The sequence below is a fragment of the Schistocerca nitens genome, chromosome 1, assembly GCF_023898315.1.
Source record: "Schistocerca nitens isolate TAMUIC-IGC-003100 chromosome 1, iqSchNite1.1, whole genome shotgun sequence".
Classification (NCBI taxonomy): domain Eukaryota; kingdom Metazoa; phylum Arthropoda; class Insecta; order Orthoptera; family Acrididae; genus Schistocerca; species Schistocerca nitens.
The window spans coordinates 1,100,041,812-1,100,068,889 of NC_064614.1; the positions used below are offsets into that span (position 1 = coordinate 1,100,041,812).

Genomic DNA, 27,078 nt, shown 5'->3' on the forward strand with positions numbered 1-27,078 from the left:
CTCCTGCCTTTATGTAATCCATCTGGAGCCTCTTCTACGTACATTAACTTCTTACACGTAGTGCTTTCAGTGACTAAACTGAGGACTGTAATAAATTCTTCTATGTGGCTTTGCCATGTATTAGTGTGTCGTATTCAAAGTTCTTCTGCTATTTTCCCTTCCCTTCGTATGTGTTCTTGATAATATTAGCGAATATGTTTTATATTACGGAACGACATCTGATATGTCTGTAATGGGAAGGAAGATTAGGTCTAACGTCAAGTCTACGATGAGGTCATTATAGTCGGAGCACAAGTACGTTTTTGGGACGGATGAAGAAAGGAACCAGACCTGTCTTTTATAAAGGAACAAACCTGGTATTTACCTTAAGCTTAAGTGATTCAGAGAATAAACGGTAAAGTTAAATGAGGATCGCCTGACGAGGATTTGAACCGCAATCATCCTGAAAGGGAGTCCAGTGTCCATCGTAGGGCCACCTGGCTTGTTTACATATCTTTAAGTCTTCTTCCCTGATAAGTAGTAAACTTACTGCATGCAGAGAGATTAGCGTAAAGCGAGCCACCAGAACAATAAAAAGTGGGTAACATACTCTTTGTTTCACTGCTATAGGTACAAAGGAAAGGAGCGAGTAGAAAACAATGTAACAAGCAAATAATCCTAGTAAACAAAGGTCTGGAAACCAGTGGGTTCCCTTGTTCGAAGTGTGCGCCAAATCACTAACGCCAGTGTCACAACACTGCTAATGTCTAAGCCTACGCTGGGATGATGTTCCTTGTGGCAAAATAATGGGTATGTGTTACAGGTATGAAGGTACACTGGCACATTTTCATGTGGCTGTTGGCGACTACGTAGCACTTATCTTCGACAACGAGTGGACTGGTCGTGGCTAGCTAGTACCTGGTTTTTTTTTGTGCAGGAAGGTGTTTTTAGATTTTGCATATTTCAGTCCTACTGATAGTGTCGATGAACTCCGGGAACGTATTGTGGATGGTTCTCGATGTATTTGGAACACGCCTTGAACTTGTATGGACATCGATGAGGAGACGTGCTGGAGACCCCCTTCACGTGAATGGTGCCGATGTGGGAATATATGGGTTTATTCTCAAGTCCAAATCTACAGTTTGGATCGTCGGGGACTCTGTTAAAACGTGTTCAAGACGATATAGCGGCGCTTGTGTTATTCTGAATTACGATGCAAAGTCCCTTTGGACACGATGCAATAACATATTTATCAGCCGACACCGGGCAAGCGGCTTTCACTTAATATGTCTACCCTGTACTGGAATATACATAATGGATGTACGAGAGCAGGCTGTAGACTCATGGTTGACGAGATATGCAAATTTGAGTTGCGCAAGGATAGCCAAATGGTTAGGAGACAGCTCGCGATAACCGGGAAATCCGGGTTCGAGACCCTGTCAGGCACAAATTTACATTGTCGTCATTCAGTTCTACAACCTCTGTATACAATTCCTGGTGGGCAAACGGAGTGTAGATAAATACATGGGAAATACCTGGAGTGTTATTAGCCAACAGCTACAGGCGCCATAAATCACACAAAAGTGTAGGTCAACTTCGTGTAAGGAAATTATTAGATGTTGGTATGCGCGCTGAAGGCCTGAGCTTGGGGCAGCCATCGCTAAGACTCCAGCCCCACCTCACCCCGCCTCCCCCCTCCAAACACCCACTACAAATACAAGTGGTAATAAAGAATGTAAGTGTAATGGTACGTTGTACTGTGTTGAGATAATAAAGAGGATGTCTCTTGAGCTTCAGGGCTGAAGGTGCTCATGGACTTCGTGCCGAACCACTGCAGCGAAGAGCACGAGTGGTTCCAGAAGGCGACGAACACGTCACACCCGGAACATGCCAAGTACCGCGAGTACTTCGTGTGGCACCCGGGCGTCGCCAAGGACAACGCGTCCCAGCCTGACGTGCCCAACAACTGGGTAAGCTCTCAGACGATGTTTTATCCGCCACGGACTTTGACGTAAGCTCTTATTTCAAATTTCACTGAGTGGCCAAGACTTATGGGAAAGTAAAGGGACACGCGTTGGCAGTGGGTTGCTGCAGCCCGTGCGATACATTTGTTGCTGTGCTGCCCTGGTAGCTTTCAGTCCCTGACGCCTCACAACATATCGGCGGGCATCTGACACAGTAGACCGTCGATCGCCCCGTATGGCAATACGGGGGGCGGGGCCAACGAGATATACGGTAACGAACTTGTCACACTGGATGCAACAAGTCCACTAAAGAGACAGCTTACACTACACTCATTCGTTCTCTGTTAGAATATTGCTGCGCGGTGTGGGATCCTTACCACGTGGGATTGACGGAGGACATCGAAAGGGTGCAAAAAAGGGCAGCTCGTTTTGTATTATCACGTAATAGGAGAGAGAGTGTGGCAGATATGATACGCGAGTTGGGATGGAAGTCATTAAAGCAAAGAAGTTTTTCGTTGCTGCGAGATCTATTTACGAAATTTCAGTCACCAACTTTCTCTTCCGAATGCGAAAATATTTTGTTGAGCCCAACCTACATAGGTAGGAATGATCATCAAAATAAAATAAGAGAAATCAGAGCTCGAACAGAAAGGTTTAGGTGTTCGTTTTTCCCGCGCGCTGTTCGGGAGTGTAATGGTAGGGAGATAGTATGATTGTGGTTCGATGAACCCTCTGCCAAGCACTTAAATGTGAATTGCAGAGTAATCATGTAGATGTGGATGTAGATGTAGTCGGCTTGGCCGCCGCAATTCGTGAACGCTCGAGACTCCGTGCAGGGCCCACAGGAAATCAATATTTAATTGAAAAGGTACCTCCTAAAAGTCTTAACTTCGTTGTGTGCTATCGAGAAGTTGATGCATTTAATCATACTGTCAAGAATTATTAAACTCGTCTGAAATAGTTACTCGCTCCCCGGCAGAGTCGTCACTTGCTTGCTGTCTTTCTCGTGGGCCTCGCACGGAAGCGACGTGACGTCAGTTTGACAAACACTTGTCGTCCCATTCGGCGGCTTACGCTTGGAGAGACATCATCTCTGCGATACTGAAGATTCAGTGTTGACACTACTGACTTGCTGTAACCCTTGTGGCTTGCACCGATTATAACCCTACTTTCTAAGTCGATTAAAACGCGACGAGCTGCCACGTTCTACGTACGTCTATCTGTAACAGATTGCTGATATACCGAGCCTACACTCGCGCCATACTCCATGCATAGCCGCAATATTAGTCGGCAACTCACGCCACATTCTCAAATTGGGCAACACCTCCAACTACTTCAGGCCACTCAGTTTACATAAACCAAGCCCTGTATTTTTTTCCAGCGTGCCGTTTTCGGCGATGTTGTAAAGTCCAGTGCTATGTTGTCAGCGTAAGCAAAAAGCCGTTCTGGGAGATCCGGCGTGGTACAGTTACGAGGTGCGTGGGAGAATGACGCAGCTGTAGCCTTAGGTGTCAGCCGTAATGAGCGTCGCGGCAAGGACTAAAAGCCAAAAAAATTATATAAGTACATACACTGTTCCTGCGCTTCCCTGGAACGAGCATTGATGTTCTCGAATGCTTTCTCAAACTGCACAACGTTCCTCTCACAGTAATTTCTCTGAATAATATTAGACAGAATAAAAATATATTATTTACGTACCGTACGAATATTTAGTGAGCCTACCTACACCATACGTTCTTTTCTTCGTATTCTGAGTGTAATACAGGTTTCGCACAGTCATTTTATGATTGAAGAGAAGTGCTTGAACGAGGCCACAGAGCCATAGTAACTGTTGAAGTCGATAATGAAATGAAGTTAAACAAAAACAAAAATAATAATAAGGGAGTTTTAAGAAAGTGAAAGAAAGAAAGTAATAAGAAAACTAGAACATGGAAAAGTAACAAAAGAAATGGCTCTCAGTGTGCGTGATTGTTGTCGCCTGTGCAATCATTTACACTCAAGAGAAACGGCATTAGACAGTTGCCATGTCGGAGGGTTGGCGCTTCTATCGAAATGGAAAAAAGTCTACCCTGTTCAAGATGCTACTCCAGTCGAGTGCAAAATGAATGTGCGCAATGGAAGATAATAAACGCTAAAATGAAGATGTGGCCCCGTCTGACTACGCCCTGAAGCAGATCTTAGGATCTCTTAATTGTATTACAATCTAAACATACATGAATGATGAAGGCAAGTAATCCTACTAAATGATAAACGTTGTTGCTGCTTATATATTTATTGTATATTAAAAAAGACCTTTAAATTACAAAGTTTACATTTCCTAAGTAAAATTACTAATTAATTGCCCAACTCCGCCCCTTATTATGACTGTGCGATCTAATATCAATAACGCGAAATGACTGACATTATCCACGTGCCAAACACTAGAAGACACTACTTTGAAAGATGATCTACGGTGGTGTGGAGCCTCAGTAGAAATAAACTAAGTGATGACAGTTGTTTAGCTTTTATAGCCCTAATAAGCGGAAGCAATTTGCGATATGACTGTATGTACTGCGTCAAAGTGATGGTTCTCGTACTCGTCTGCGACGATGGAAGAACTCCAGCCACAAATAAACTCTTTCAAACACTACGACGTCAGAAGGCGATCCTCTGACTAATATACTCTAATACTGTCTTCCTCTCTGTGTTCTACAGACGAGAAACGCGAACTCCCAGCCACAAGGACAAGGTTCAGATAGCATCTCAACGTAAGTATAGGCAGAAGAGGTGCTCGCAATTACTGAACGCTGCGTACTCAACGACGACTTCCAACCCGGAAGTGAAGTCCAGAATCGTACAGGTTCGCAACAGTACAGTGCCTAACTGTTCTAACTATAAACTCTTCTGAGACAGCAAGTCCTGTACCAACAAAGCTGATATCGAGCGACCGTCACACACGGGCGCTCACAACGAAAGACCTCGTCTCTGCACCGCTGGCTTTCCAGCAAGGCTCGGCTCCCCACCCTCGTAATTCCGAAAACGAATCATATTCCCGAAACCACGGAATATTCTCCCTCTCTACAGATTCTTCCGAACTCCGACCAACCATATTTTAGTCTTTTGTGGTCCAGCGCGGCACGTTTGCGAGGAAAAACCTATAGTCCTACAATGGTACGCTTCTGAGTAAAAATCCTTGGAAATAACCCAGCCTACGTGGTTTCCAAGGTGACGCTTCCTCGTTGCTCTCAGCTGCGTCCAAGATTTTCGTAGTTTCCGAAGTATAATCCTTCCCGTCCAGTTACAATATTGGCTGGTCGCAACTCTTTTGTGCACCAGCGCTCGGGTGTCCCAACGTTCGTCTTGCTACTTCCTGTGTTTAAGCAGGACCAACAACCTTCCACCCTGCGCTTGCAGAGTATCGATGTACATGTAGATGTAGAGATGGATTCGATCCGGAAACGCCTTCCCGAATCCCGGAAGCGCCAGTTAACGAGCTCGACTATCCGGACGGGGTTTGAGATAGGGACCTATATTAGAATAATAACAATATCTCCAGAACTGGTTAGAATACAAGCAATGACGCCTAAATTTTGAAGGTGAATGGGCTGAGAAACAATCGAACGATTTACATCTTTTTCTTTTAACTTAAGAGGCGGTCATCATAATACACTCTGGTCATGACTTTCGTCGTTCTGGCTAGCTCCAAGATGAGATGCTGTTGATTACCTCCACGACTACTTAGTCGAGAGCTTCGTGTATTTTATGTTTGAAGCGCTCCACCTGCTTCTGGGATTCAAAGATTTAATAAACACAGTTTCATAATTTTCTAGACACATGCACTGTTTTTTAATTTTGTAATTCAACCACAGGTGACACAAGTAGTAACATTACCGGTTTTTAGACTACTTAGCAAGTCGACATCAGACGATATGAATCGTTGACGAATTGCTGTAGAAGATTTCCCGTTGGAGTAAGGAAGGTGGAATGTGGGCATCTCGATAACTGAAAGAATTTCGGTCAAATAAGAAAAAAAATGTAAAAAGCTGACTGGAGATTTATGCCAGTAAATCTAGCCTAAGACATTGGGCAGTAAAGCTACTGGCAGTGAAAAGCCACTAACGGCCAGACTGCTGGGGCACGGAGAAGCAGGAAGGTACGTTTGACTGGACTGAGAGCTGGCTAGCATGAGGACACTCTGGTGGTGCCGGCGCGTTCTCGCTTGCATTCTGAAGTGTTGGCAGAAGAGCCAACACCGTGTTGCTAGAGGAGGCCGAAATGCACGCTTTTAATTACACGCAGACTGGCGTGAGGTCTGGAACAGGACAATGTCTTGAGAATTGCAAATAAAGTACGTAGATGATGTAATACTTAACTTTAATCCATAATTGGAGTACATCGCTCTTGATGATACAAAAGTATAATAAGTTCAATATAACTGGTAATGGCGCCTTGCTAGGTCGTAGCAAATGACGTAGCTGAAGGCTATGCTAACTATCGTCTCGGCAAATGAGAGCGTATTTGTCAGTGAACCCTTGCTATGAACGTCGGCTGTACAACTGGGGGTAGTGCAAGGAAGTCTCTCTAGACCTGCCGTGTGGCGGCGCTCGGTCTGCAATCACTGACAAATGCGCTCTCATTTGCCGAGACGATAGTTAGCATAGCCTTCAGCTACGTCATTTGCTACGACCTAGCAAGGCGCCATTACCAGTTATATTGAACTTATTATACTTTTGTATCATCAAGAGCGATGTACTCCAATTATGGATTAAAGTTAAGTATTACATCATCTACGTACTTTATTTGCAATTCTCAAGACATTGTCCTGTTCCAGACCTCACGCCAGTCTCCGTGTAATTAAAAGCGTGCATTTCGGCCTCCTCTAGCAACACGGTGTTGGCTCTTGTGCCAACACTTCACATTCCACTATATCCTTCACAACCCTCTGATGGGCTCCAGTGACGCTTTGGCGAAGCGTTATCTGGTCAGCAGTACTCGCCGTGACAGAGTTGTTCACACGGACTGAGTGGTGGTAAGCGGCGATATCCGGCGACATCCGCTGCCACACTAGCCCAGGTCCAGCCACAGCCTTACAGTGAAACAAAGTTGTGCCGCATCGGAACGGAAAAGTGGGAAAACAAAAAGAATTTAAGTACCAATGAACTCTTGCCATCAGTCTGACAATCCACCCTACACAGTTCCATGTAACGTATTCGGATTCGAGTTACTATGTACCGTTGCAGTGTTTATCTGATGATGGTTGGTAATCTAAAAATCAGCAATGATACCACTTTGCCCTAAGACTGAAATATAAGATAGTTTGCTTAATCCGTATAAACTTTTTTTTGTTTTTACTGTTCCACCGTTGATCAGTTTCCAACAGATACAACAGATTCCGTTTGAAACAACCTCCTTGTCATGTATGGCAATCAGCGTCGTCACAACCCATCTCTATCGCAGGGCGTTTGTGCTACGGCACGTCACCCATTCAACGTCACGCTTTACTAAACAGAGCGTTTCTGAGTGAGTACGGCACGGATACGATTTTTGTGTCGCACGAAGACCTTTCCATTCGACCCAGATGCGCAAAACTATAGACCTATATCTCTGACGTCGATCTGTTGTAGAATTTTAGAACATGTTTTCTGCTCGAGTATCATGTCGTTTTTGGAAACCCAGAATCTACTATATAGGAATCAACATGGATTCCGGAAACAGCGATCGTGTGAGACCCAACTCGCTTTATTTGTTCATGAGACCCAGAAAATATTAGATACAGGCTCCCAGGTAGATGCTATTTTTCTTGACCTCCGGAAGGCGTTCGATACAGTTCCGCACTGTCGCCTGATAAACAAAGTAAGAGCCTACGGAATATCAGACCAGCTGTGTGGCTGGATTGAAGAGTTTTTAGCAAACAGAACACAGCATGTTGTTCTCAATGGAGAGACGTCTACAGACGTTAAAGTAACCTCTGGCGTTCCACAGGGGAGTCTTATGGGACCATTGCTTTTCACAATATATATAAATGACCTAGTAGATAGTGTCGGAAGTTCCATGCGGCTTTTCGCGGATGATGCTGTAGTATACAGAGAAGTTGCAGCATTAGAAAATTGTAGGCAAATGCAGGAAGATCTGCAGCGGATAGGCACTTGGTGCAGGGAGTGGCAACTGTCCCTTAACATAGACAAATGTAATGTATTGCGAATACATAGAATGAAGGATCCTTTATTGTATGATTATATGATAGCGGAACAAACACTGGTAGCAGTTACTTCTGTAAAATATCTGGCAGTATGCGTGCGGAACGATTTGAAGTGGAACGATCATATAAAATTAATTGTTGGTAAGGCGGGTACCAGGTTGAGATTCATTGGGAGAGTGCTTAGAAAATGTAGTCCATCAACAAAGGAGGTGGCTTACAAAACACTCGTTCGACCTATACTTGAGTATTGCTCATCAGTGTGGGATCCGTACCAGATCGGGTTGACGGAGGAGATAGAAAAGATCCAAAGAAGAGCGGCGCGTTTCGTCACAGGGTTATTTGGTAACCGTGATAGCGTTACGTAGATGTTTAATAAACTCAAGTGGCAGACTCTGCAAGAGAGGCGCTCTGCATCGCGGTGTAGCTTGCTCGCCAGGTTTCGAGAGGGTGCGCTTCTGGATGAGGTATCGAATATATTGCTTCCCCCTACTTATACCTCCCGAGGAGATCACGAATGTAAAATTAGAGAGATTAGAGCGCGCACGGAGTATTTCAGACAGTCGTTCTTCCCGCGAACCATACGCGACTGGAACAGGAAAGGGAGGTAATGACAGTGGCACGTAAAGTGCCCTCCGCCACACACCGTTGGGTGGCTTGCGGAGTATAAATGCTGATGTAGATGTAGATGTAGATGAACGTGACAATCCTTGCGAATAAATGCGTGTGATGATGCGTACACCGTAGCTCTGGTTCGATAATACTGATATTACCAAAGAAATATTACTTCCACCTTCTTGACAATCCCTCCTCTTCTACCACATCGACCCTGCAGCGGCGCGGTCGGTTTTACCTAGGCAAGAACTATCCAGTCACTTTTCGGTGACATTCTCTCGCAACACAAGTCTTGCCTGAAGCTGCGAATAGGGCTTCTCGGCTAGATAAGCTGTAGCCGAAACTAGCCGCACTAACACAACTACAGGGAACATAAAATGTTTTTGAAGTATCGGGTCTGGCTAGCTGCAAAATGAGAGAGACTCACTGAATGAAAATTTCCATATATTGTCACTGCTTGTACACACGTTCACCATAAATTCAAATTTACATTGGAGTTAAAAGTACTATATTCACATGTAAGCACATTCACTCTCAATAGCGAGCTTATGGTGTACACCCTAACTTGTTACCTGAAACATTATACACTGATTGTGTGTGAATAGAATCCGCTCTCAGTATCCTACAAATTGGTCACTTCGAACTATCAGTTCTGCGTCACGATTTGTACAGAACTCCACGTGGAATTAAGTTATTCAAAAAAGATCACAGTTCACAGAAATCTCCAGAATATACGCTTTGCTCTTTATCGTTCGTTCGTTGACACTTTACCACGCTACGCGTTCTTTTTTTACGACCACGACTGCACAAAATTAAAACAACTTTTGGGAGTTCAATTTGAGCTTGACCGATCGTCGAGACGTCTGAGCTGCGAATCCTCAAGACTCTAGAAAGTAATCTCACTAGTCAACAAAATTTGCACGAACGCCCTCCATCCTGAAAGACTGATATCCATCAAAGCCTATCAGACAGCACATCTAAGCCTCACTCTCCAACGTCTTTAAGCCTGCATCAATCACATTATCAATATCTCCTTATAACAATTTATCAAACAATCAATTTCATAAAATCCATAAATATCTGAATAATCTCTTCTTTACATAACCGTACTGTTAACATATGTTTCTCAATTCAACAAAACCATAAACTGGCGAATTTCGTATCGCAATTTCCCCGATGTGGCAGGCACTTAAAATTACAGTAAAACCGCTCAAGGAAGTCCCGTACGAGCTGTAATGATCGTATGGCAGCGAAACTTGGTAGATATGTTACTGCGTTAACGTGGAACCGATATACACTTGAAAAAAATTAGTTCCAATTGTGGCCGCCAGGTACAAATCTTGGACCGTACTGCATCTCTTTGACGACGGTGCTCGTATTGAACAAACTTTGTAAGTAGTAGTTAATAATAAAATCAACGATGTGCCTCTCTCTCTTGTTTGACCACGCCGTGTTCCACATCCGTTACATAGGGAAACATTTCTATCCGTCTTTTTTACCTTCAAGGCACCAGATTTCCACACGGTAGCCAAAATTGTAACTAATTTGTTTTCAGCATAAATAGGTTACGCATTAAGCATCAGAATATCTATCATGTTTTCATTGCCATACGAGAATTACAGCCCACACTGGACCTCTGTAAGTAGCTATACGTCAATTATAACCATTCGGTGTGTGAGTTATACAACTAATTCAGCTACACTTTCCATGCTAACATATACTCACTTAACACAAATGCAAGTATTCACATTTCACACATATCACATTTACCTGTTCATACACTCTGATACTCAGAACGTTAAATTAGCAACAATTTGCAGAAAACGTCATATCACCTAACGATAAAAATCATCACGAAAAATATAGCGTTTTAAAAGAAAAGCTAAATACAGGCTGAAATTAGTTATTTGTATGTGTAAATATACAGTTTTGTTCTATTTGTTATATGGCCAAAGGTGCATTCAGTTTTACAATAGTCGCTTTAATTTTCGTTACCTCTAAACTAGTAAAACCTAGCGGCCCGTGCCACAACTACTAGCAGATAGCTGCCTCATAAGAACTAATAGAAGACTGCTTATCGTACAGAAGACAGGTTAAGTTGCAGACAGACGCAATTAAAACACACTTACGTAAAGCTTTCGACCATAGCCTTCATCAGCAAAAGAGAAGACGCGCCAGTCATACACACAATCAATCACACTTCATGCACATGACTGCCAACTCCAGCATCTCAAATGACTCTGAGCACTATGGGACTTAACATCTGAGGTTATCAGCCCCCTAGAACTTATATCTACTTAAACCTAACTAACCTAAGGACATCACACATGTCCATGCCCGAGGCAGGATTCGAACCTGCGACCGTAGCGGTGACGCGGTTCCAGACTGAAGCGCCTAGAGCCGCTCGACCACACCGGCCGGCTCCAGCATCTCAGGCCGGAGAAACACACACCATTCATGCACACAAGCAAACACACTTGATGCACACATGACCACCAGCTCCAGCATCTCAGGCCGGAGTGCTGGAGTCGGCGGTCAAGTGTGCATCAAGTGTGTTTGCTTGTGTGCATGAATGGTGTGTGTTTCTCTTTTGCTGACGAAGGCTATGGTCGAAAGCTTCATGTGTCTTCTAATTTTCCCTGTCTGCAACTTAACCTGTTTCCTTTGCGGTAAGTAGCAGTCTATCTGCTCCTACATTGTTGATATTCCTACCTGGAATTTCCATCATAAGATGTAACGTCTGTCACGAGAGAGCCGTGAGTCGATTCCTGTATGGGGTTACTAGTGATCGTAAGATTTCTATAGGAGCGATGTGCGGCGCTACGCCACACCGCCAGTTGTCATATGTATTTAATATGGGCTTTAAATAACATTTCAGGAAAGCTGGTTCGGTGGTTCAATGTGGACTTGGCACGAAGAACTGCAAATGTACTATTTGCACCAATTTGGGCCGTATCAGCCGGATCTCAACTTCAACAATCCAGAAGTTGTAGAGGAGATGAAGGTTAGTGATTCTTATTTTGAAAAATCCTAAATTTTTGAGAGAAAAATTTTACTTCTTTAACTAATAAAATAAGTGTAACACTTTTTTACGAGTGTTATGTGAATAAGCACAAGTATCTTTCTGGTTACAGCCACTTGCATTTCTTAGTGTTGAAACTGCATGTTCTGTATCCTTCATATTAGTTAAGCATTTGATAGCATCATCTATGAACATTGGAGGCGACTTGCACTGTTTCATAAAAGCTGTCACTGTTGAAAATGTAGGTATGTGTACAATTACTCGTAGATTCATAAACATTTGATGCATTGTGCAGCTGCCAATAATCCAAATTGTTTTCCTGTGACGCTGTGCTTCAGAAGTTCACCCTAACAAGCACGGGAAAACTATCTTTGTTTATTACGTTACAGTTACACTGATTCTCGAAGTGCAGTCAAGTGATTATGTTGAAAAGGCTTCATAGAGTTCAGAAAGGCGATCGCCACAGTACGTCATTTTCGACTGATATCCAAAATTCTATTTTAAGCATTATCTCCATAAAAATTTAATTGTCTTCAATAATATTTGAATAATGGAAGCTAATGCATTACTTTTGGAGGCGTTTGTTCAACGGAAACGAAAGTAACGCCGTGTGTATCATAAGAAATCGTAATAGGACCGCTCTTGTTCACAGTATATAGGGACAGTTTATCAGGTAAGATCAGCACAGCTGCTGTATCGTTTGCTCACGACTCTATTGTCTACGTGATAGCTTCGTCGATGGATAGTAATGGAAATGAAGTCCCATGCTTCTTGACAGAGCGTAGGGGAACGATGCGGGAGGCCCGCACCAGACAAGATCCTAATGGAGGTGGTTTGCCGTTGCCTTCCTCCGACGGTAATGGGAATGAATGATGATGATGATGAAGACGACACAACAACACATAGTCATCTCACTGCAGATGAAAATCCCTGACCCCGCCGGGAACCGAACCCGGGACGCCCGTGCTCGGGAAGCGAGAACGCTACTGCGAGACCACGAACGGCGGACTCGACGGTGGATAACAGTAAGCAAATAGAGAACCATATGAATACAGTTTCTGTTTGGTGTGTGAATGGAAATTCTATTTACATTTCGTTAACAAAGAAATAGAAACGATGCATGAGATTGCAAAAAAAAAAAAAAAAAAAGGTTCAAATGGCTCTGAGCACTATGGGACTTAACATCTATGGTCATCAGTCCCCTAGAACTTAGAACTACTTAAACCTAACTAACCTAAGGACATCACACAACACCCAGCCATCACGAGGCAGAGAAAATCCCTGACCCCGCCGGGAATCGAACCCGGGAACCCGGGCGTGGGAAGCGAGAACGCTACCGCACGACCACGAGATGCGGGCATGAGATTGCAAGATTAGTGTTCTACGTGTTGTATCTTTTATATTCACTGCCTGACAAAAAGAAGTGAAGCACCCAGAAGTTATCTTCGGACTTGAATGTAACTGCATATACACACACATCATCAGCGGCTACGTAAATGATCAGAGCTACAGTTGTCTGCGACATGTATAACGGCCATCAGAGTGTTGCTCTCGTTTTGCATTGTTGCCAGGTCCGGCAGAGTATATAAGGCACAAGAACAGCATAATATGGGGAGTGATCACTCTGAAGGACACGGAGATGCTGAAAACTCGCTTTCCACGCTTTCCACATCACAGACTGATACAGTTTGAAAGTGGTCTCACTGGGGCTTTCCATTCGGCCGGCTGGTCGAATCGTGCTATATCCATATTTGTGATGCATTCGTGTGTGACACTGGTCTGATCTAGGACAGCATGCGAACATGAAGGCAACATACCTGCCGTCAAGGTTTCGATCGATAACGATTGACCATGAAGATAACTGTATTGTACACCAAGGACACTGTAATCCATTCACACTTGCTCGTGCCTTTAGAGAACAAATAAGACGTTCAGTGCATCATCCTGCACCATTCATAGGAGCCTATCAGCAGCCGCACTAGGGAAATACCGCACCTCACACAGGCTGCCGTCAGCAAACGTCTGCGTTTGGAGTGGTGCTGTGACGGAGGAGTACGGACTGCTGATGAACGGAGCCGCTCTGTGTTCAACGACCAATTGTGGTTCTGTGCTACGCCGGACGACCTCTGTCAGTGAGTACGGTCGCGACCATGGGAGATGGCACTTTCTACTGTTGTTTTGGGGAGACACAGCGGTTTTACTCCTAGCGCCATGGTGCGAGGAGTCATCAGGTATTACTTCAGATCACGGCCGGTGAAGGAATTCTTGACGGTAGAACAGTACGGCACAGACATCCTGCATCCTCACATGTTACCTCTCAGGCGTCGGGACCGTGGTGCCGTGTTTTCAATAGAAGCTGGTCGCCCACACATGGCACGCGTCTCTATCAACTGTCGCGTGATGTGTAGGTACCCTGGTAGCCAGCAAAAGTCCCTGATCTTCGACCAACTCAAACATCAGCCACATCCCGGTACCAGTATTCAGAAAATCAGGGACAAGTTAGAATAGTTGTCGTCCATCTTACCTGAGGAGAGTATACAACGGGTTTATGACTTCTTTCACAATCGAATCAGTGCATGCTTTCAGGCCAGAGGTTGTGGAAAGCCATACTGGTAAGTGGGCTCTATCGTCCCTTTCTCTCCTCTCTCTTTTACCTTTTTTATGAAAGGTATCATCTTGTTACGTTTGGAATCGTGGAAGAAAACAAATAAGTCGTGAAGTGCGTATATTCCGCACACTCGTAGTAGTGGCCAAAAAATACGTTAACAATCATCAATGTTGCTACGAAGGCAAATAATTCTGAGTAAAGGTACTGAGTTTGGTTGTAACAATTTATTTATGTTGTCAGCACGCACGGCTAGCTCTAAAATACGCGTGGTTTGTTTCAAACTGTAGTAGTTAGTGGCCGATAAATAAATATTGCAGCAGAGAGAGACACGATATAATCACCTACGTTGCTGCGCTATTATTCTCAATGTTACGTAAATTATTTGTTAAAAATTGACTTTTTATACAATTAATTTATGATTTGAATCATATTTATAGCAGTGGAAACAATATTTTTACGTCAGTGATTTACTCAGTAACAAGCCTGAACCTCATATTATTATTTTTTAGTTTTGGGTATGTCGTGTACATTTAATGAAAGCTATTCTGCAAAATAAAATAAAATAATATAATAATATTAGAAAAAAAAATCTGTTCCTGATACCAAAATATTTAAACTACCTTTTCTTGTTGTCTTGTGGGTGAAGCCCGAAAATCATGTGATTTATTACATCTCACGTAACGGCTGCCTATGCACCATTACGAAAATAGAATGACAGATGGCCGATGATAAGACTTGAACTCTAGCGATAATTCATTATTTCCATATAATTATGTTCACATGGAAGGTGAGGTATGAAATGAGATTAAGAGGACGAATACTTTTTATAGATATATTGTGGAAAACTTACGTACAATGAACAAAATCGTGCGTTCAGAAGCAACTTCGTACAAGGCGTCCAATAGGTTCAAAAGCTGACAACAGTGTCATCATTTTCTCCCATAATTTTATATAGAAATCCCACGACATGATATACTCATGGTATTTGTTATTCTTAGTATTTGCTACAGAAAAATATGTTTATTGTTAATAGTTTTATGTTCACAACTTGTAAAGGTGGAAGCTCTCTCGTTCCAAAGGAATATTTCATCACTGAGAGCACATTTACATAGATAGACATGCATATTTTTATTCCTTACTGATACAGTTCACTTTTGGTTATCAAAAAGTTTTACTACGGCTTTTAGAAGACTTTCCAGAAGACGGTACAGCTCGTACTACCAAGTACTTGTAAATCTGCCTCTATTTTGTAATCACTGAAATAACATCACACATCGTCTCAACCTGTGAAGTTTCATTTCCTGCTCTCTTTGTGGGAGCTTCACTCTTTTTGTCAGTCAATATGTTTTCCCCTCAATGAATAAAACAAAAAGAAAATTGTGGAAAGAAGGATTCATCATGAAGAAAGATTGTCTGAAAGACGAGAACACAACTGCCATTCGTACATACCACAACTAAGGAAGACGTAGCACCGAGCGAGGTGCTTTTCTAATGCGTTGTAATTACGTATAATACATAAAAAGTGATATGAAACGAGGCACTCACGTAAAATCTGTAAAAGGATAGATGAAGGGAAGACATAAGTTTGTTGGAAGGGGTATGGGAAAGTAAAGGGTGTCTATGAATAAATGGGGAACATGATCCTAGAGACATATTTTCTGGTATTTACCACACCGTTCTGAGTCCTTATGAAGCAGGCATGATGGCAGACATCGAAGGAATTCACAGAGGTGAATATTTCGGACATGTGGCTCTCCGCAGCTTCCATATACATGATTAACGCCACTAAAAAATCAAGCTGCGTACAAGTCATTCATTATTCGGCCGGAATTTGGGACTAGCCTTGAATTAGGAATCTTGCTTTGACGCCAATCACATCCAATCAGCCATCATGTATACTGCACAGAATCATTAGTGTTACCTTTGTCAGGGTGAAATTTTGAACATAATAGCCATGCAAATACTTAGCAACTTGTTAAAATCACGAGTAAGAGCAAACAACTCAAGCCAGCTTCGAAAGGAGACAAATTGCACACAGTCCTTGCGTCCAGGTGCTCCGCGATGTACGTTCATACAACTCCCAAGTGACGAACGCTGTCGAATAATAAATAATTTTTATGCAACTTAAAGGTGTTGTTTCTAGAAAAAAAAGTGTCGTTTGTTAATTTTTATAAAGAATCTGTTACGATCGTACTGAAAGTTGTCTGTTACATTTGCAACTTTCAATATTTGATTATTCGCGTAACAGCTCCCAATGTTTACTTCAAAAATAGTTGCGTTCCTAGTTATCGATGGCGGCAATCATAACTTCATCTTTGAGTCAGGAAGAAGTCTGAGGTCCGGGCTAGCGGACCAGTCGCTTCACAGTCCGCATCCCGACGATATGCGGGTACGATATTTGCCGACACTTTTTTGTTCTGGTGAGCTTAGGAGGAGATCGTATTTTTCAGTCTGAAGGAGCGGTACAACCCATACGAAAGAGTGACAGAGGTATCCCCGGAACTTAAACGAGATTCTTTGGAAGAAAGGTGACCTGTGGAAACGGTGTGTACCGATACCTTTGTGTTCTGGCGAGCTTAGCAGAAAGTCTTATTTTGCAGTCTGATGGAGCGGTGCAGTCCATAAGAAAGACTGACAATTGTGCCTCACGAACTTAAACAGCAATCTATTGACTAGAGGTGACATCATTCTCGCGAAATCATGTGAAGTTAAGCGGAATTAGAAGCAGACCGTATGACCCTTCTACATCCTGCTTCGTATGTTTCGGATAGGGATCACGAGGATGAGATGAGAATGGTATTAAGGCACACAGAGGCATTTACATCGTCACTTGTCCTTAGGTACACGCGGATGAAACAAGGTGGAGGAGAGATAGAATTTCATTAAGTTCAGTATTCTTATGGGCGTGGAACAGTAGCAGACTAGGTAAGTAATGCAAATGGAACACTACAGCCTTGTTTTCAATGTATTTATTATTCAGGCGACTGGTTTTTACGCTACGTGTGCGTCATCTTCAGTTCTTACGATAAACCGAATAAGTACTTCCAGTCACTGGCTCATGTTTCATAGAAGCCAAACAGTTACTTGGTGTCGCGAACCGCTATTCATCAGGAGTGCATATTCTGACCGCGCAGTGACCATTGTCAAAAAGATCTGATGATGGTAGGAAGTTCCCGCCGCTACGCACTGTGTAGCGCTATGTGAAGTATGTGTAACGGATGTGGATGTGAAGAATGTAATCATAGCACATGTGATTTCAGGACGTGGTGAGGTTCTGGCTGAATAAGGGCGTGGACGGCTTCAGGATGGACGCGATCCCGCACCTGTTCGAGAACGAGAGTTACGCAGACGAGGAGTGGGCCGGCCAGTACACCAAGCACCACCCCAAGACGTACGAGATGGTGCAGCAGTGGCGGGCGCTGCTCGACTCCGTCAACAGCGAGTAAGTCCGGACACGCCAAGTGCAGAGTCCAACAAAGAAATCGCAACGACTTTTTGAACTGCTGGAGTTTGTACTCAATGAAATAACACCAAATTCACTCTCAACCTGTGAATTTCTGTTTCATTTCCTCCTCCCCTTCCGATTTTTTCACATTTTTTCTCAAGCTCTGTGCCTTACCTTCTTTTACGTATATTCTGTTATTGTGTTAGTTCATACAGGGTGTTTCAAAAATGACCGGTATATTTGAAACGGCAATAAAAACTAAACGAGCAGCGATAGAAATACACCGTTTGTTGCAATATGCTTGGGACAACAGTACATTTTCAGGCGTACAAACTTTCGAATTTACAGTAGTTACAATTTTCAACAACAGATGGCGCTGCAAGTGATGTGAAAGATATAGAAGACAACGCAGTCTGTGGGTGCGCCATTCTGTACGTCGTCTTTCTGCTGTAAGCGTGTGCTGTTCACAACTTGCAAGTGTGCTGTAGACAACATGGTTTATTCCTTAGAACAGAGGATTTTTATGGTGTTGGAATCCCACCGCCTAGAACACAGTGTTGTTGCAACAAGACGAAGTTTTCAACGGAGGTTTAATGTAACCAAAGGACCGAAAAGCGATACAATAAAGGATCTGTTTGAAAAATTTCAACGGACTGGGAACGTGACGGATGAACGTGCTGGAAAGGTAGGGCGACCGCGTACGGCAACCACAGAGGGCAACGCGCAGCTAGTGCAGCAGGTGATCCAACAGCGGCCTCGGGTTTCCGTTCGCCGTGTTGCAGCTGCGGTCCAAATGACGCCAACGTCCACGTATCGTCTCATGCGCCAGATTTTACACCTCTATCCATACAAAATTCAAACGCGGCAACCCCTCAGCGCCGCTACCATTGCTGCACGAGAGACATTCGCTAACGATATAGTGCACAGGATTGATGACGGCGATATGCATGTGGGCAGCATTTGGTTTACTGACGAAGCTTATTTTTACCTGGACGGCTTCGTCAATAAACAGAACTGGCGCATATGGGGAACCGAAAAGCCCCATTTTGCAGTCCCATCGTCCCTGCATCCTCAAAAAGTACTGGTCTGGGCCGCCATTTCTTCCAAAGGAATCATTGGCCCATTTTTCAAATCCGAAACGATTACTGCATCACGCTATCTGGACATTCTTGGTGAATTTGTGGCGGTACAAACTGCCTTAGACGACACTGCAAACACCTCGTGGTTTATGCAAGATGGTGCCCGGCCACATCGCACGGCCGACGTCTTTAATTTGCTGAATGAATATTTCGATGATCGTGTGATTGCTTTGGGCTATCCGAAACATACAGGAGGCGGCGTGGATTGGCCTCCCTATTCGCCAGACATGAACCCCTGTGACTTCTTTCTGTGGGGACACTTGAAAGACCAGGTGTACCGCCATAATCCAGAAACAATTGAACAGCTGAAGCAGTACATCTCATCTGCATGTGAAGCCATTCCGCCAGACACGTTGTCAAAGGTTTCTGGCAATTTCATTCAGAGACTACGCCATATTATTGCTACGCATGGTGGATATGTGGAAAATATCGTACTATAGAGTTTCCCAGACCGCAGCGCCATCTGTTGTTGAAAATTGTAACTACTGTAATTTCGAAAGTTTGTCTGCCTGAAAATGTACTGTTGTCCCAAGCATATTGCAACAAACGGTGTATTTCTATCGCTGCTCGTTTAGTTTCGGTTTTCAAAAGTGCAAAGTAAAATTGCGCACTGCTCAAATCATAAAATAGTACTATCGTATGACTGCAAGCCTATTAGTCATAGTTACTGAAACTAAACCAAACTGGACCCGCCAGGTTAGCCGAGAGCGCTACTGCGCTGCTTCCGGATCGAATCCGTCTGGCGGATTAACGACGACGGCCGGTGTGCCGGGCATCCTGGATGTGTTTTTTAGGCGGTTTTCCACATCCCCCTAGGTGAATACCGGGCTGGTCCCCGTGTCCCGCCTCAGTTACAGGGCTCGCAGACATTTGAACACTTTCGTACTACTCAAAGGATTACACTAGTCGCAGACAGTTGGTGTACACTAATTCCGTCCTGGGGGGTACGGGGTGGCGGCAGGAAGGGCATCCGGCCACCCCTTCCGCTAACATTGCCAAATCCGATTAACCATGCCGACCCTACCTAACTGCGGCAAAAGGCACAAGCGAAAGAAAGATAGGACTGAACTAAACTACGCCCGAATAGGTCTCAGAAGACCCTGATCGTACTGTCCGACCACGGGTCATCCTCAGCCTGTAGACGTCATGAGATGCGGGTATAGAGTGGTGTGCGGTCAACATGCCGCTCTCTCTGCCGTTGTCTGTTATTAGTCACACTTAGAAGTACTTAACTCAAACATTGTTACCAGCTTTTAGGGATATGAACAGGAAAGATCACATATGACCAGTTGTACGATTCGTAGATATCAGTCTTCGACACACTGGTAAAATATTGGGAACGTCCAGCCAGCCTACGAAGTAGATTCCTTACAAAATATGCATCAGACTCATCCTATAATATTTCTCATACCAAAGAGGACTAAAAGGGGATACTGAATGTATGTAAGGAGGAACAGTACTTATGGTCACAGGTTAGAGCATAAGAGGATGTGATGGAAATTCTAAAATACCTCAACTGGCGGCTACGTGAAGATAGACGTCAGTTATTCTCCGCAGTTGCAAGATGGATAACACCGCCAGCTGGCAGCGCCCTCGATTATGCAAATGCGAAACCCAGCTGTCTGGTGGGTTGCCGCACGCTGTGGCGCTCGTCGTACCCTGACGTTTAGGCCGAGAGTAAACCACAGTAAGTACAGGATTCCAAGCCTTCCTCAGCTGTGCGGTTAATAAGGTTTCCCGCCCTGCGAAACCAGTGGACTGCTTCATAATGGAATTCCAAAAGGCTGATATACACCGTCTGACCAAAAGTATGCGGGCACCAACTGGTGGACATTAATATGGAGAGTGTTCGCCCTTTGCTCTTATCCCGGCCTCAACTCTCCTGGAGACATTTGAGTGACGTCTCTGAATGTCTGTGAAGGAATGGTAGACCACTCTTCCTCAAGAGCCGAAACCAGAAAGCTCCTGATATTGGACGCTGAGGTCTGGAGTGAAGTTGATGTTCTAACTCATTCCACTGAGTTCATATTTGGACTCTGGACAGGTTAGTCCATCTAATGAAACTAATTGTCCACAAACCATTGCTCACAGACGTTGCTTTACAACAGGATGCGTTGTCGTTCTAATACGAACAGACATCGTCTACGAACTGTTTCTGTATTGTATACAATAGAAAATTATGTAAAAGTCATCATATCCTTTTCTTTTATCATCTTCTTAAGCAGAGTAAACCACGAAACCACCCCCACTCAGTACCACCACCTACTCCGAACTTTACTGTAGGCACTATACGCCTACATGATGGCAGGTAATGTTCTACAGGCAATCGGCAAATGGAAACACTTCCATCGGATTGCCACAGGATATAGCATGAGTCATCATTCCAGATCACCTTATTTCAGTCATCCTTTGTGCGGTCGCGTCGCTCCTTCCACCAGTTCAAGCCTCGGGTAGCAGTGATTACAGAAACGTGTGGCTTATGAACAGCAGCTAGATCATTGTATCCCATTCTTTCTGAGTCCCTTCGTACAATCATTGCGCTAGATTGTCTGCTGGTAGCCCTTTGAAACTCACGAGTGATTCATTCTGCTAATTCGATGTGAATGTCCACAACACCCTACTTATTGCTCGATGGTTCCTGACGTCTCCTTGTTATAGCTACAATTTTTCCTTCACGTATCATGGTTCGGTAGAGTCGTATATTCACGAGCCGCCAGATAGATACAGAAGAGAATGTACCAGGCACTGCTGTTTTTCTAGTGGGGATTGTCTCACCAGCAGTTCTCGTGTCTGGATCGCTGGCTGAGCTAAGATGTCAGATGCATGTGACTGCAGTTTCTGTCCATTCATCACCATCTGAAATCACAGCAACATCACCAGCAGTCGGCATGCGCAGCTTTAGAAGGTTTGAAATGTCCGTGATGGATTTACTACTCACGCTACATCCAATGATTAGTCCACGTTCGAAGTCAATGAGCTCTCCTGATCTACCAGTACTGTTGTTACTGCTTTTCTACTGAAACACGTTACCCCCATCTGCTTTTATACTAGCGGGTCGTCCACACGTGACATCTATATTTCGATTCCGCAGTACTATAGGGGTGTCCAGATACGTTTGAGAAGATGATCTACGATGTTCAGCGACGTCAGACCTCGCCTGTTGCAAAATGCGACTGCAGCATTGGTGTTCTAATCTGAGTTCCTCCATCTCCATCACCCCATTGGTCCTCACTTCATTGCAGGGGCCCAAACAGCTGCAACATACATCGCGTTTCTACAGAATGATCTACCAACGTTGCTCGAAAATGTCCCACTGGAAACGCGTCGACGTATGTGGTATCAGCATGATGGTGCACCTGCACATTCCGCAATTAACACTAGGCTGACCCTTGACAGGATGTTCGACGGGTGTTTCATAGGACGTGGAGGACGCATAAATTGGCCAGTCCGTTCTCCTCATCTTACACCTCTGGACTTCTTTCTGTGGGGTACGTTAAAGGAGAATGTGTACCGTGATGTGCCTACAACCCGAGAGGATATGAAACAACGTATTGTGGCAGCCTGCGGCGACATTACACCAGATGTACTGCGGCGTGTACGACATACATTGCGCCAGAGATTGCAATTGTGTGCAGCAAATGATGGCCACCACATTGAACATCTATTGGCCTGACATGTCGGGACACACTCCATTCTACTCCGTAATTGAAAACGGAAACCACGTGTGTACGTGTACCTGACCCCTCATGGTAATGTACATGTGCGTCAGTGAAAAAGACCAATAAAAAGGTGTTAGCATGTGGACGTAATGTGCTGTTCCAGTCTCTTCTGTACCTAAGGTCCATCACCGTTCCCTTTGGATCCCTACGTAATTCGGTGCTCTCCGATACACTCGATCGAACAGCGGAGGAGTGGTACTCAAGCGTCAACTTTAGGTTACAATATCTCCGGATGTAATTAACATTTTACAATGCAACAATCGGCACTGATTACGTATTTGTTCATATGTTCAGATGTGCTAACAAAACTAACGGGGTTCCATTTAAAAAAACGTAGGTTTGTGTTAAAAAAAACATACTTCCGTGCATTTTTTTATGGTTTGTATTAACCAATTACACTAGCCCCTCTCCTCACGTTCGGTCTGTGGAATCGATTGTCAGTATTTGATGTGGTTTACGAAATATATCCAGCGGTAATGTTAGGTGACTCACCCTGTATACAGCACTGTCTATAGCGTCCACTTCTATGTAAGAAGGCAATGGAAATGAGATGACAGACTGTTCCACATTCGATCAGATATTGGTTTCTGGACATATCATTACAGGAACGTTTCTTCTAGACTGAGCCAGTTCTACCTCCTACATGAAAATGTGACACAATTGTTTCAGCAAGGGGTATGTCTCTGAGAACAATGCAGAAGGTAATTCTGTCTGCAGGGCGGTGATGGTGACGGAGTGCTACGGGTCGATGGACGAGATCGCAGGATACTACGGGAATGCCACCAACCCTGGAGCGCACTTCTCTTTCAACTTCCAGCTTGTCTACGTGGAGGCCCAGAACTCTGCCTCTGACGTCAAGAATACAATCGATGTCTGGATCGACGGTGCTAAGAGGCTTAATCTCTGGAGCAACTGGGTGGTAATGTTCATAATTTCCAATATGTCTCTGCTATGTTGTTTCGTGCCATCTAAACTAAGACATGTAATATCGTTAATATTGCTTCTTGTAGCTATTGTATTTCATCTTCTTGCTTCATTCCTGTTCTTCGTTTTCAGCAACGAGAAGTTTATTTCTTGTCATTGGCTCACTTTATTTGTATGTCTAGGTAACTTTTCTGTTTTCAGCTTCAAGATTTGTGTTGATCGCAATTTCTTTTCTGTATGTATCCTACATAGTAGTTCCTTTCATCTTCATGTACTTCCCTACAACTTTTGCTGCACAATTCCTTTGTCATATAACCAGCTCAAATTTAATGAGACAAAACAATGTCTTGATCAATATATTTACTATTTTGGTTACCGATTTAGGTATCTGGACAAGTCATCTTCATACCTAAAAAAGAAAAGATTAGGATGTAACGTAACGTTATTCTTTCAGCAAACTGACATTTGCAGCGGTAGTTTCACATCCGCAGATCATCTGTTCAGATGACCTAAACTAGTAATGAAAATAATAATAATGAACTTGCTCTAGACAGGGATTTCCTTTTTACCAGTAGTAAAACAAAGTTTTGTAAGACAAGACGTCTTCAGTTATATGATCTAACCTTACGTCACACCTTCTGACAGATTTTAGAATATCATCTCTCTAGAAAGAGCGCGTATATTTTGTATTGTGAACCCTTGATTCGTTTTCACACTTACAATGTCGGAGAAAACCTGTTTTAAAACTTAAGCGTCTTTTTTCGTGTTTTTATTATATAAGCATTCCTATACTTCATCCTGGTATTCAAGTCAACATAAGTGGTCTTTGTACAGCTACACATTTGCTTTGTCTGAAGTATTAGATAAAAAGTATTGTTTAGTATAAAACGACGAGCAACGCTGCCTTTTTTTCCAACTCGTGCTTTTTCTCCTGTTTTGCAAAATCATGTATAATGTTTTCTAATAGTGCTCCACATAATTATCAGTGAAGTGGAGTATCGGTGATAATAATTAATTTTCGTCGGGCCTGTTGACTAGTGGTCAAACGCGTTGCTGGAAACTCATAGATCACGGGATCGTATCCCGGGCGAACACAAAAATTTTCAATGTGCCTTTAACGTAATCTTCACCTCTCAACCATGTGAGCAACCCCTAGGAACGACGGGGCATTGGGAGTCGACGTTTAAATGTAGGTCCCCATACCCATGGACACACAAATTGCCGCAGTAGCGCCCAACTGAAAGTCTTATATCTGCCCACTGAGCCACACGAAATTATTAATTACTATTAGTTGTTAACATACGGTCTTGCTGCAGTGGTAACAACGGTTCCCGTCAGAACACCAAAGTTAAGCGCTGTCGGCCTAAGTTAGAACTTGGATGAGTGACCATCCAGTCTGCCGAGCGCTGTTGGCAAACGGGATGCACTCAGCCCTTGTGAGGCAAACTTAGGGGCTACTTGATTGGGAAGCAGCGGCTCCGGTCTCGTAAACTGACATACGGCTGGGAGAGCGGTGTGCTGACCACACGCTCCCCCATCCGCATCCAATGACGCCTGTGGGCTGAGGATGACACAGCGGCCGGTCGGTACCGTTGAGACTTCATGGTGAATTTGGGTGGAGTTTAGTTTTTAGTTTCTTTATTTGTTGTTAATATACTTTATAGAAACAGCCTCCTGACGCTGGTTCTTCCTGTTAATGTACAATTTGACTCTCCCCACTGCTCTGTATATTACCGTAAAATGGGGTGAACAGAAACAGTTTTTAAATTTTAAAAAAGAAAGTGATAATTATAAATAGAAATATGAGACTCACAATTGTGATTATAGGTCTTGCGCGTAACTTTAAATTTATAGTTAGATTTAAGCCCTAGCTCACGCTTTTATAGCATAAAAAAATATATACTCTCTATATGGAGCAATGAATAGAACACCAGTGGTAATACAATTATTTTTTATATTTTTTGGCCTTTGGGGTGAATACGAACATGCCAAAATCTGTTTTGGAACTTTGGAATAAGACAGAAAATGTATCCGGTTCAAAAAAGATTTATTTGGTACAAAAAATAAAACTATTGCATGAATTGTGGTTTTTTATTCTGTTTTCCAAATGAAGATTGTTAAATATGTTTATTTTATTGTAACATGAAATTGTTGAACTTGGTTTGCTTGTTAATACCTTAAGTCACTGACATGATGTTTTAGAATGATGTCTTTGAACCTACATATCGTATCCACAGAAGAAACGAAGAGCTTTCGAACAACATTTCTTTTACTAAAAAAATGAATCCCTGTCCGTTAACGTTTTTCTTTCTTTCTTTCTTCAGGATTACCTTTGCATTCAACTTAGTAGATTTTACTTGTAAACTATCTACATGACTACCAGCTTTTCAAGCCTACTCTAATCACAGCCTAATGTCTTGAGTTGAGGACAGTGCGAGGCGGTTATTCATTTTCATCAAATTCTTGGTCTTCTCCTGAAGAAAGGCAGAGAATTATTGTTTCTGTCCTTCCCACAGATTCCGAAAACACAACGCTACATTTGCAATTAGCTCAAACGCAAGTCATATTGAATTATACTTCAAATTGAATTATACTCAAAAATTACGAATTTCCTTAATATGTACTTAATTGAAACAACACAATTTAGGTAGGTACTTACAAATAAAATTCAAAGAAATTTAGCACCTGATCCAATGTCTGTCATAATAAACCATAAACTGACAATGTCGCCAACTTTGAACCTCATATTTCCCTATTAATGTGTTTCACTGCCGAACCTAGAAAAACAGTTATTTGAATGACATTCTTTTTAATCTTCTGAAAAGATAGCACAGATTTTATTTGGAAATTTTGTTTCTATTTGACCAGTGTTTCTATTCATTCCATTTTACAATACCCTTCATAACAAGATTGATGGAACATTATTAGTGAATGAAGACTGGAACGAAACTTCCAGTTAATTTAAAGCTGTGTGCCGCATCGGGACTCTAAACCAGTACCTTTCTCTTTTTCGGCAAAATGCTCTTACCGGCTGAGCTATCCAGGCACGACTAACGACCTGTCCTGACAGTTCTACTTCGGTCAGTGCGTCTCTCTTACCTTCTCTTACACACTTTATGGGAGTAGTGCTTATGGAAGATAACACATTGCAGAGGTTCTGGGTTCGATTTCCGATCCATCATACAGTTTTAAACAAAATAGCGCACACACCGCTGCGGAGTGAAAGATCAGTTCTAGAGTGAACAGTCCGTTTCACCGGCGTGCTGACCACAGGCCGGCAACCACGACAAGTCTCGCGTGGCGTCGCGGGTGGGCGTGGAGCTGGTGGACGGCATGAACATGCTGCTGATGCTGCTGCCCGGCACTGCCATCTCCTACAATGGCGAGGAGATCGGCATGGAGGACTACAGGGACTTCCAGACCAGCGAGGAGCGCGACTACGAGCGGACTCCCTACCAGTGGGACAACTCCACCAGTGCAGGTAGGCG

General features: G+C 43.4%; 1 protein-coding gene across 1 annotated transcript in view; it reads left to right on the plus strand.

The window, feature by feature from the left end:
• LOC126230929 (uncharacterized) overlaps positions 1–27,078 on the plus strand; it is a 344,514-nt gene that overhangs the window by 270,467 nt on the left and 46,969 nt on the right. Inside the window, exons 13-17 of the mRNA XM_049942408.1 lie at positions 1,777–1,949; positions 11,612–11,737; positions 17,624–17,805; positions 23,384–23,585; positions 26,864–27,071. Coding sequence (XP_049798365.1) covers positions 1,777–1,949; positions 11,612–11,737; positions 17,624–17,805; positions 23,384–23,585; positions 26,864–27,071 — 891 coding nt within the window. The remainder of the gene's footprint in view (positions 1–1,776; positions 1,950–11,611; positions 11,738–17,623; positions 17,806–23,383; positions 23,586–26,863; positions 27,072–27,078) is intronic.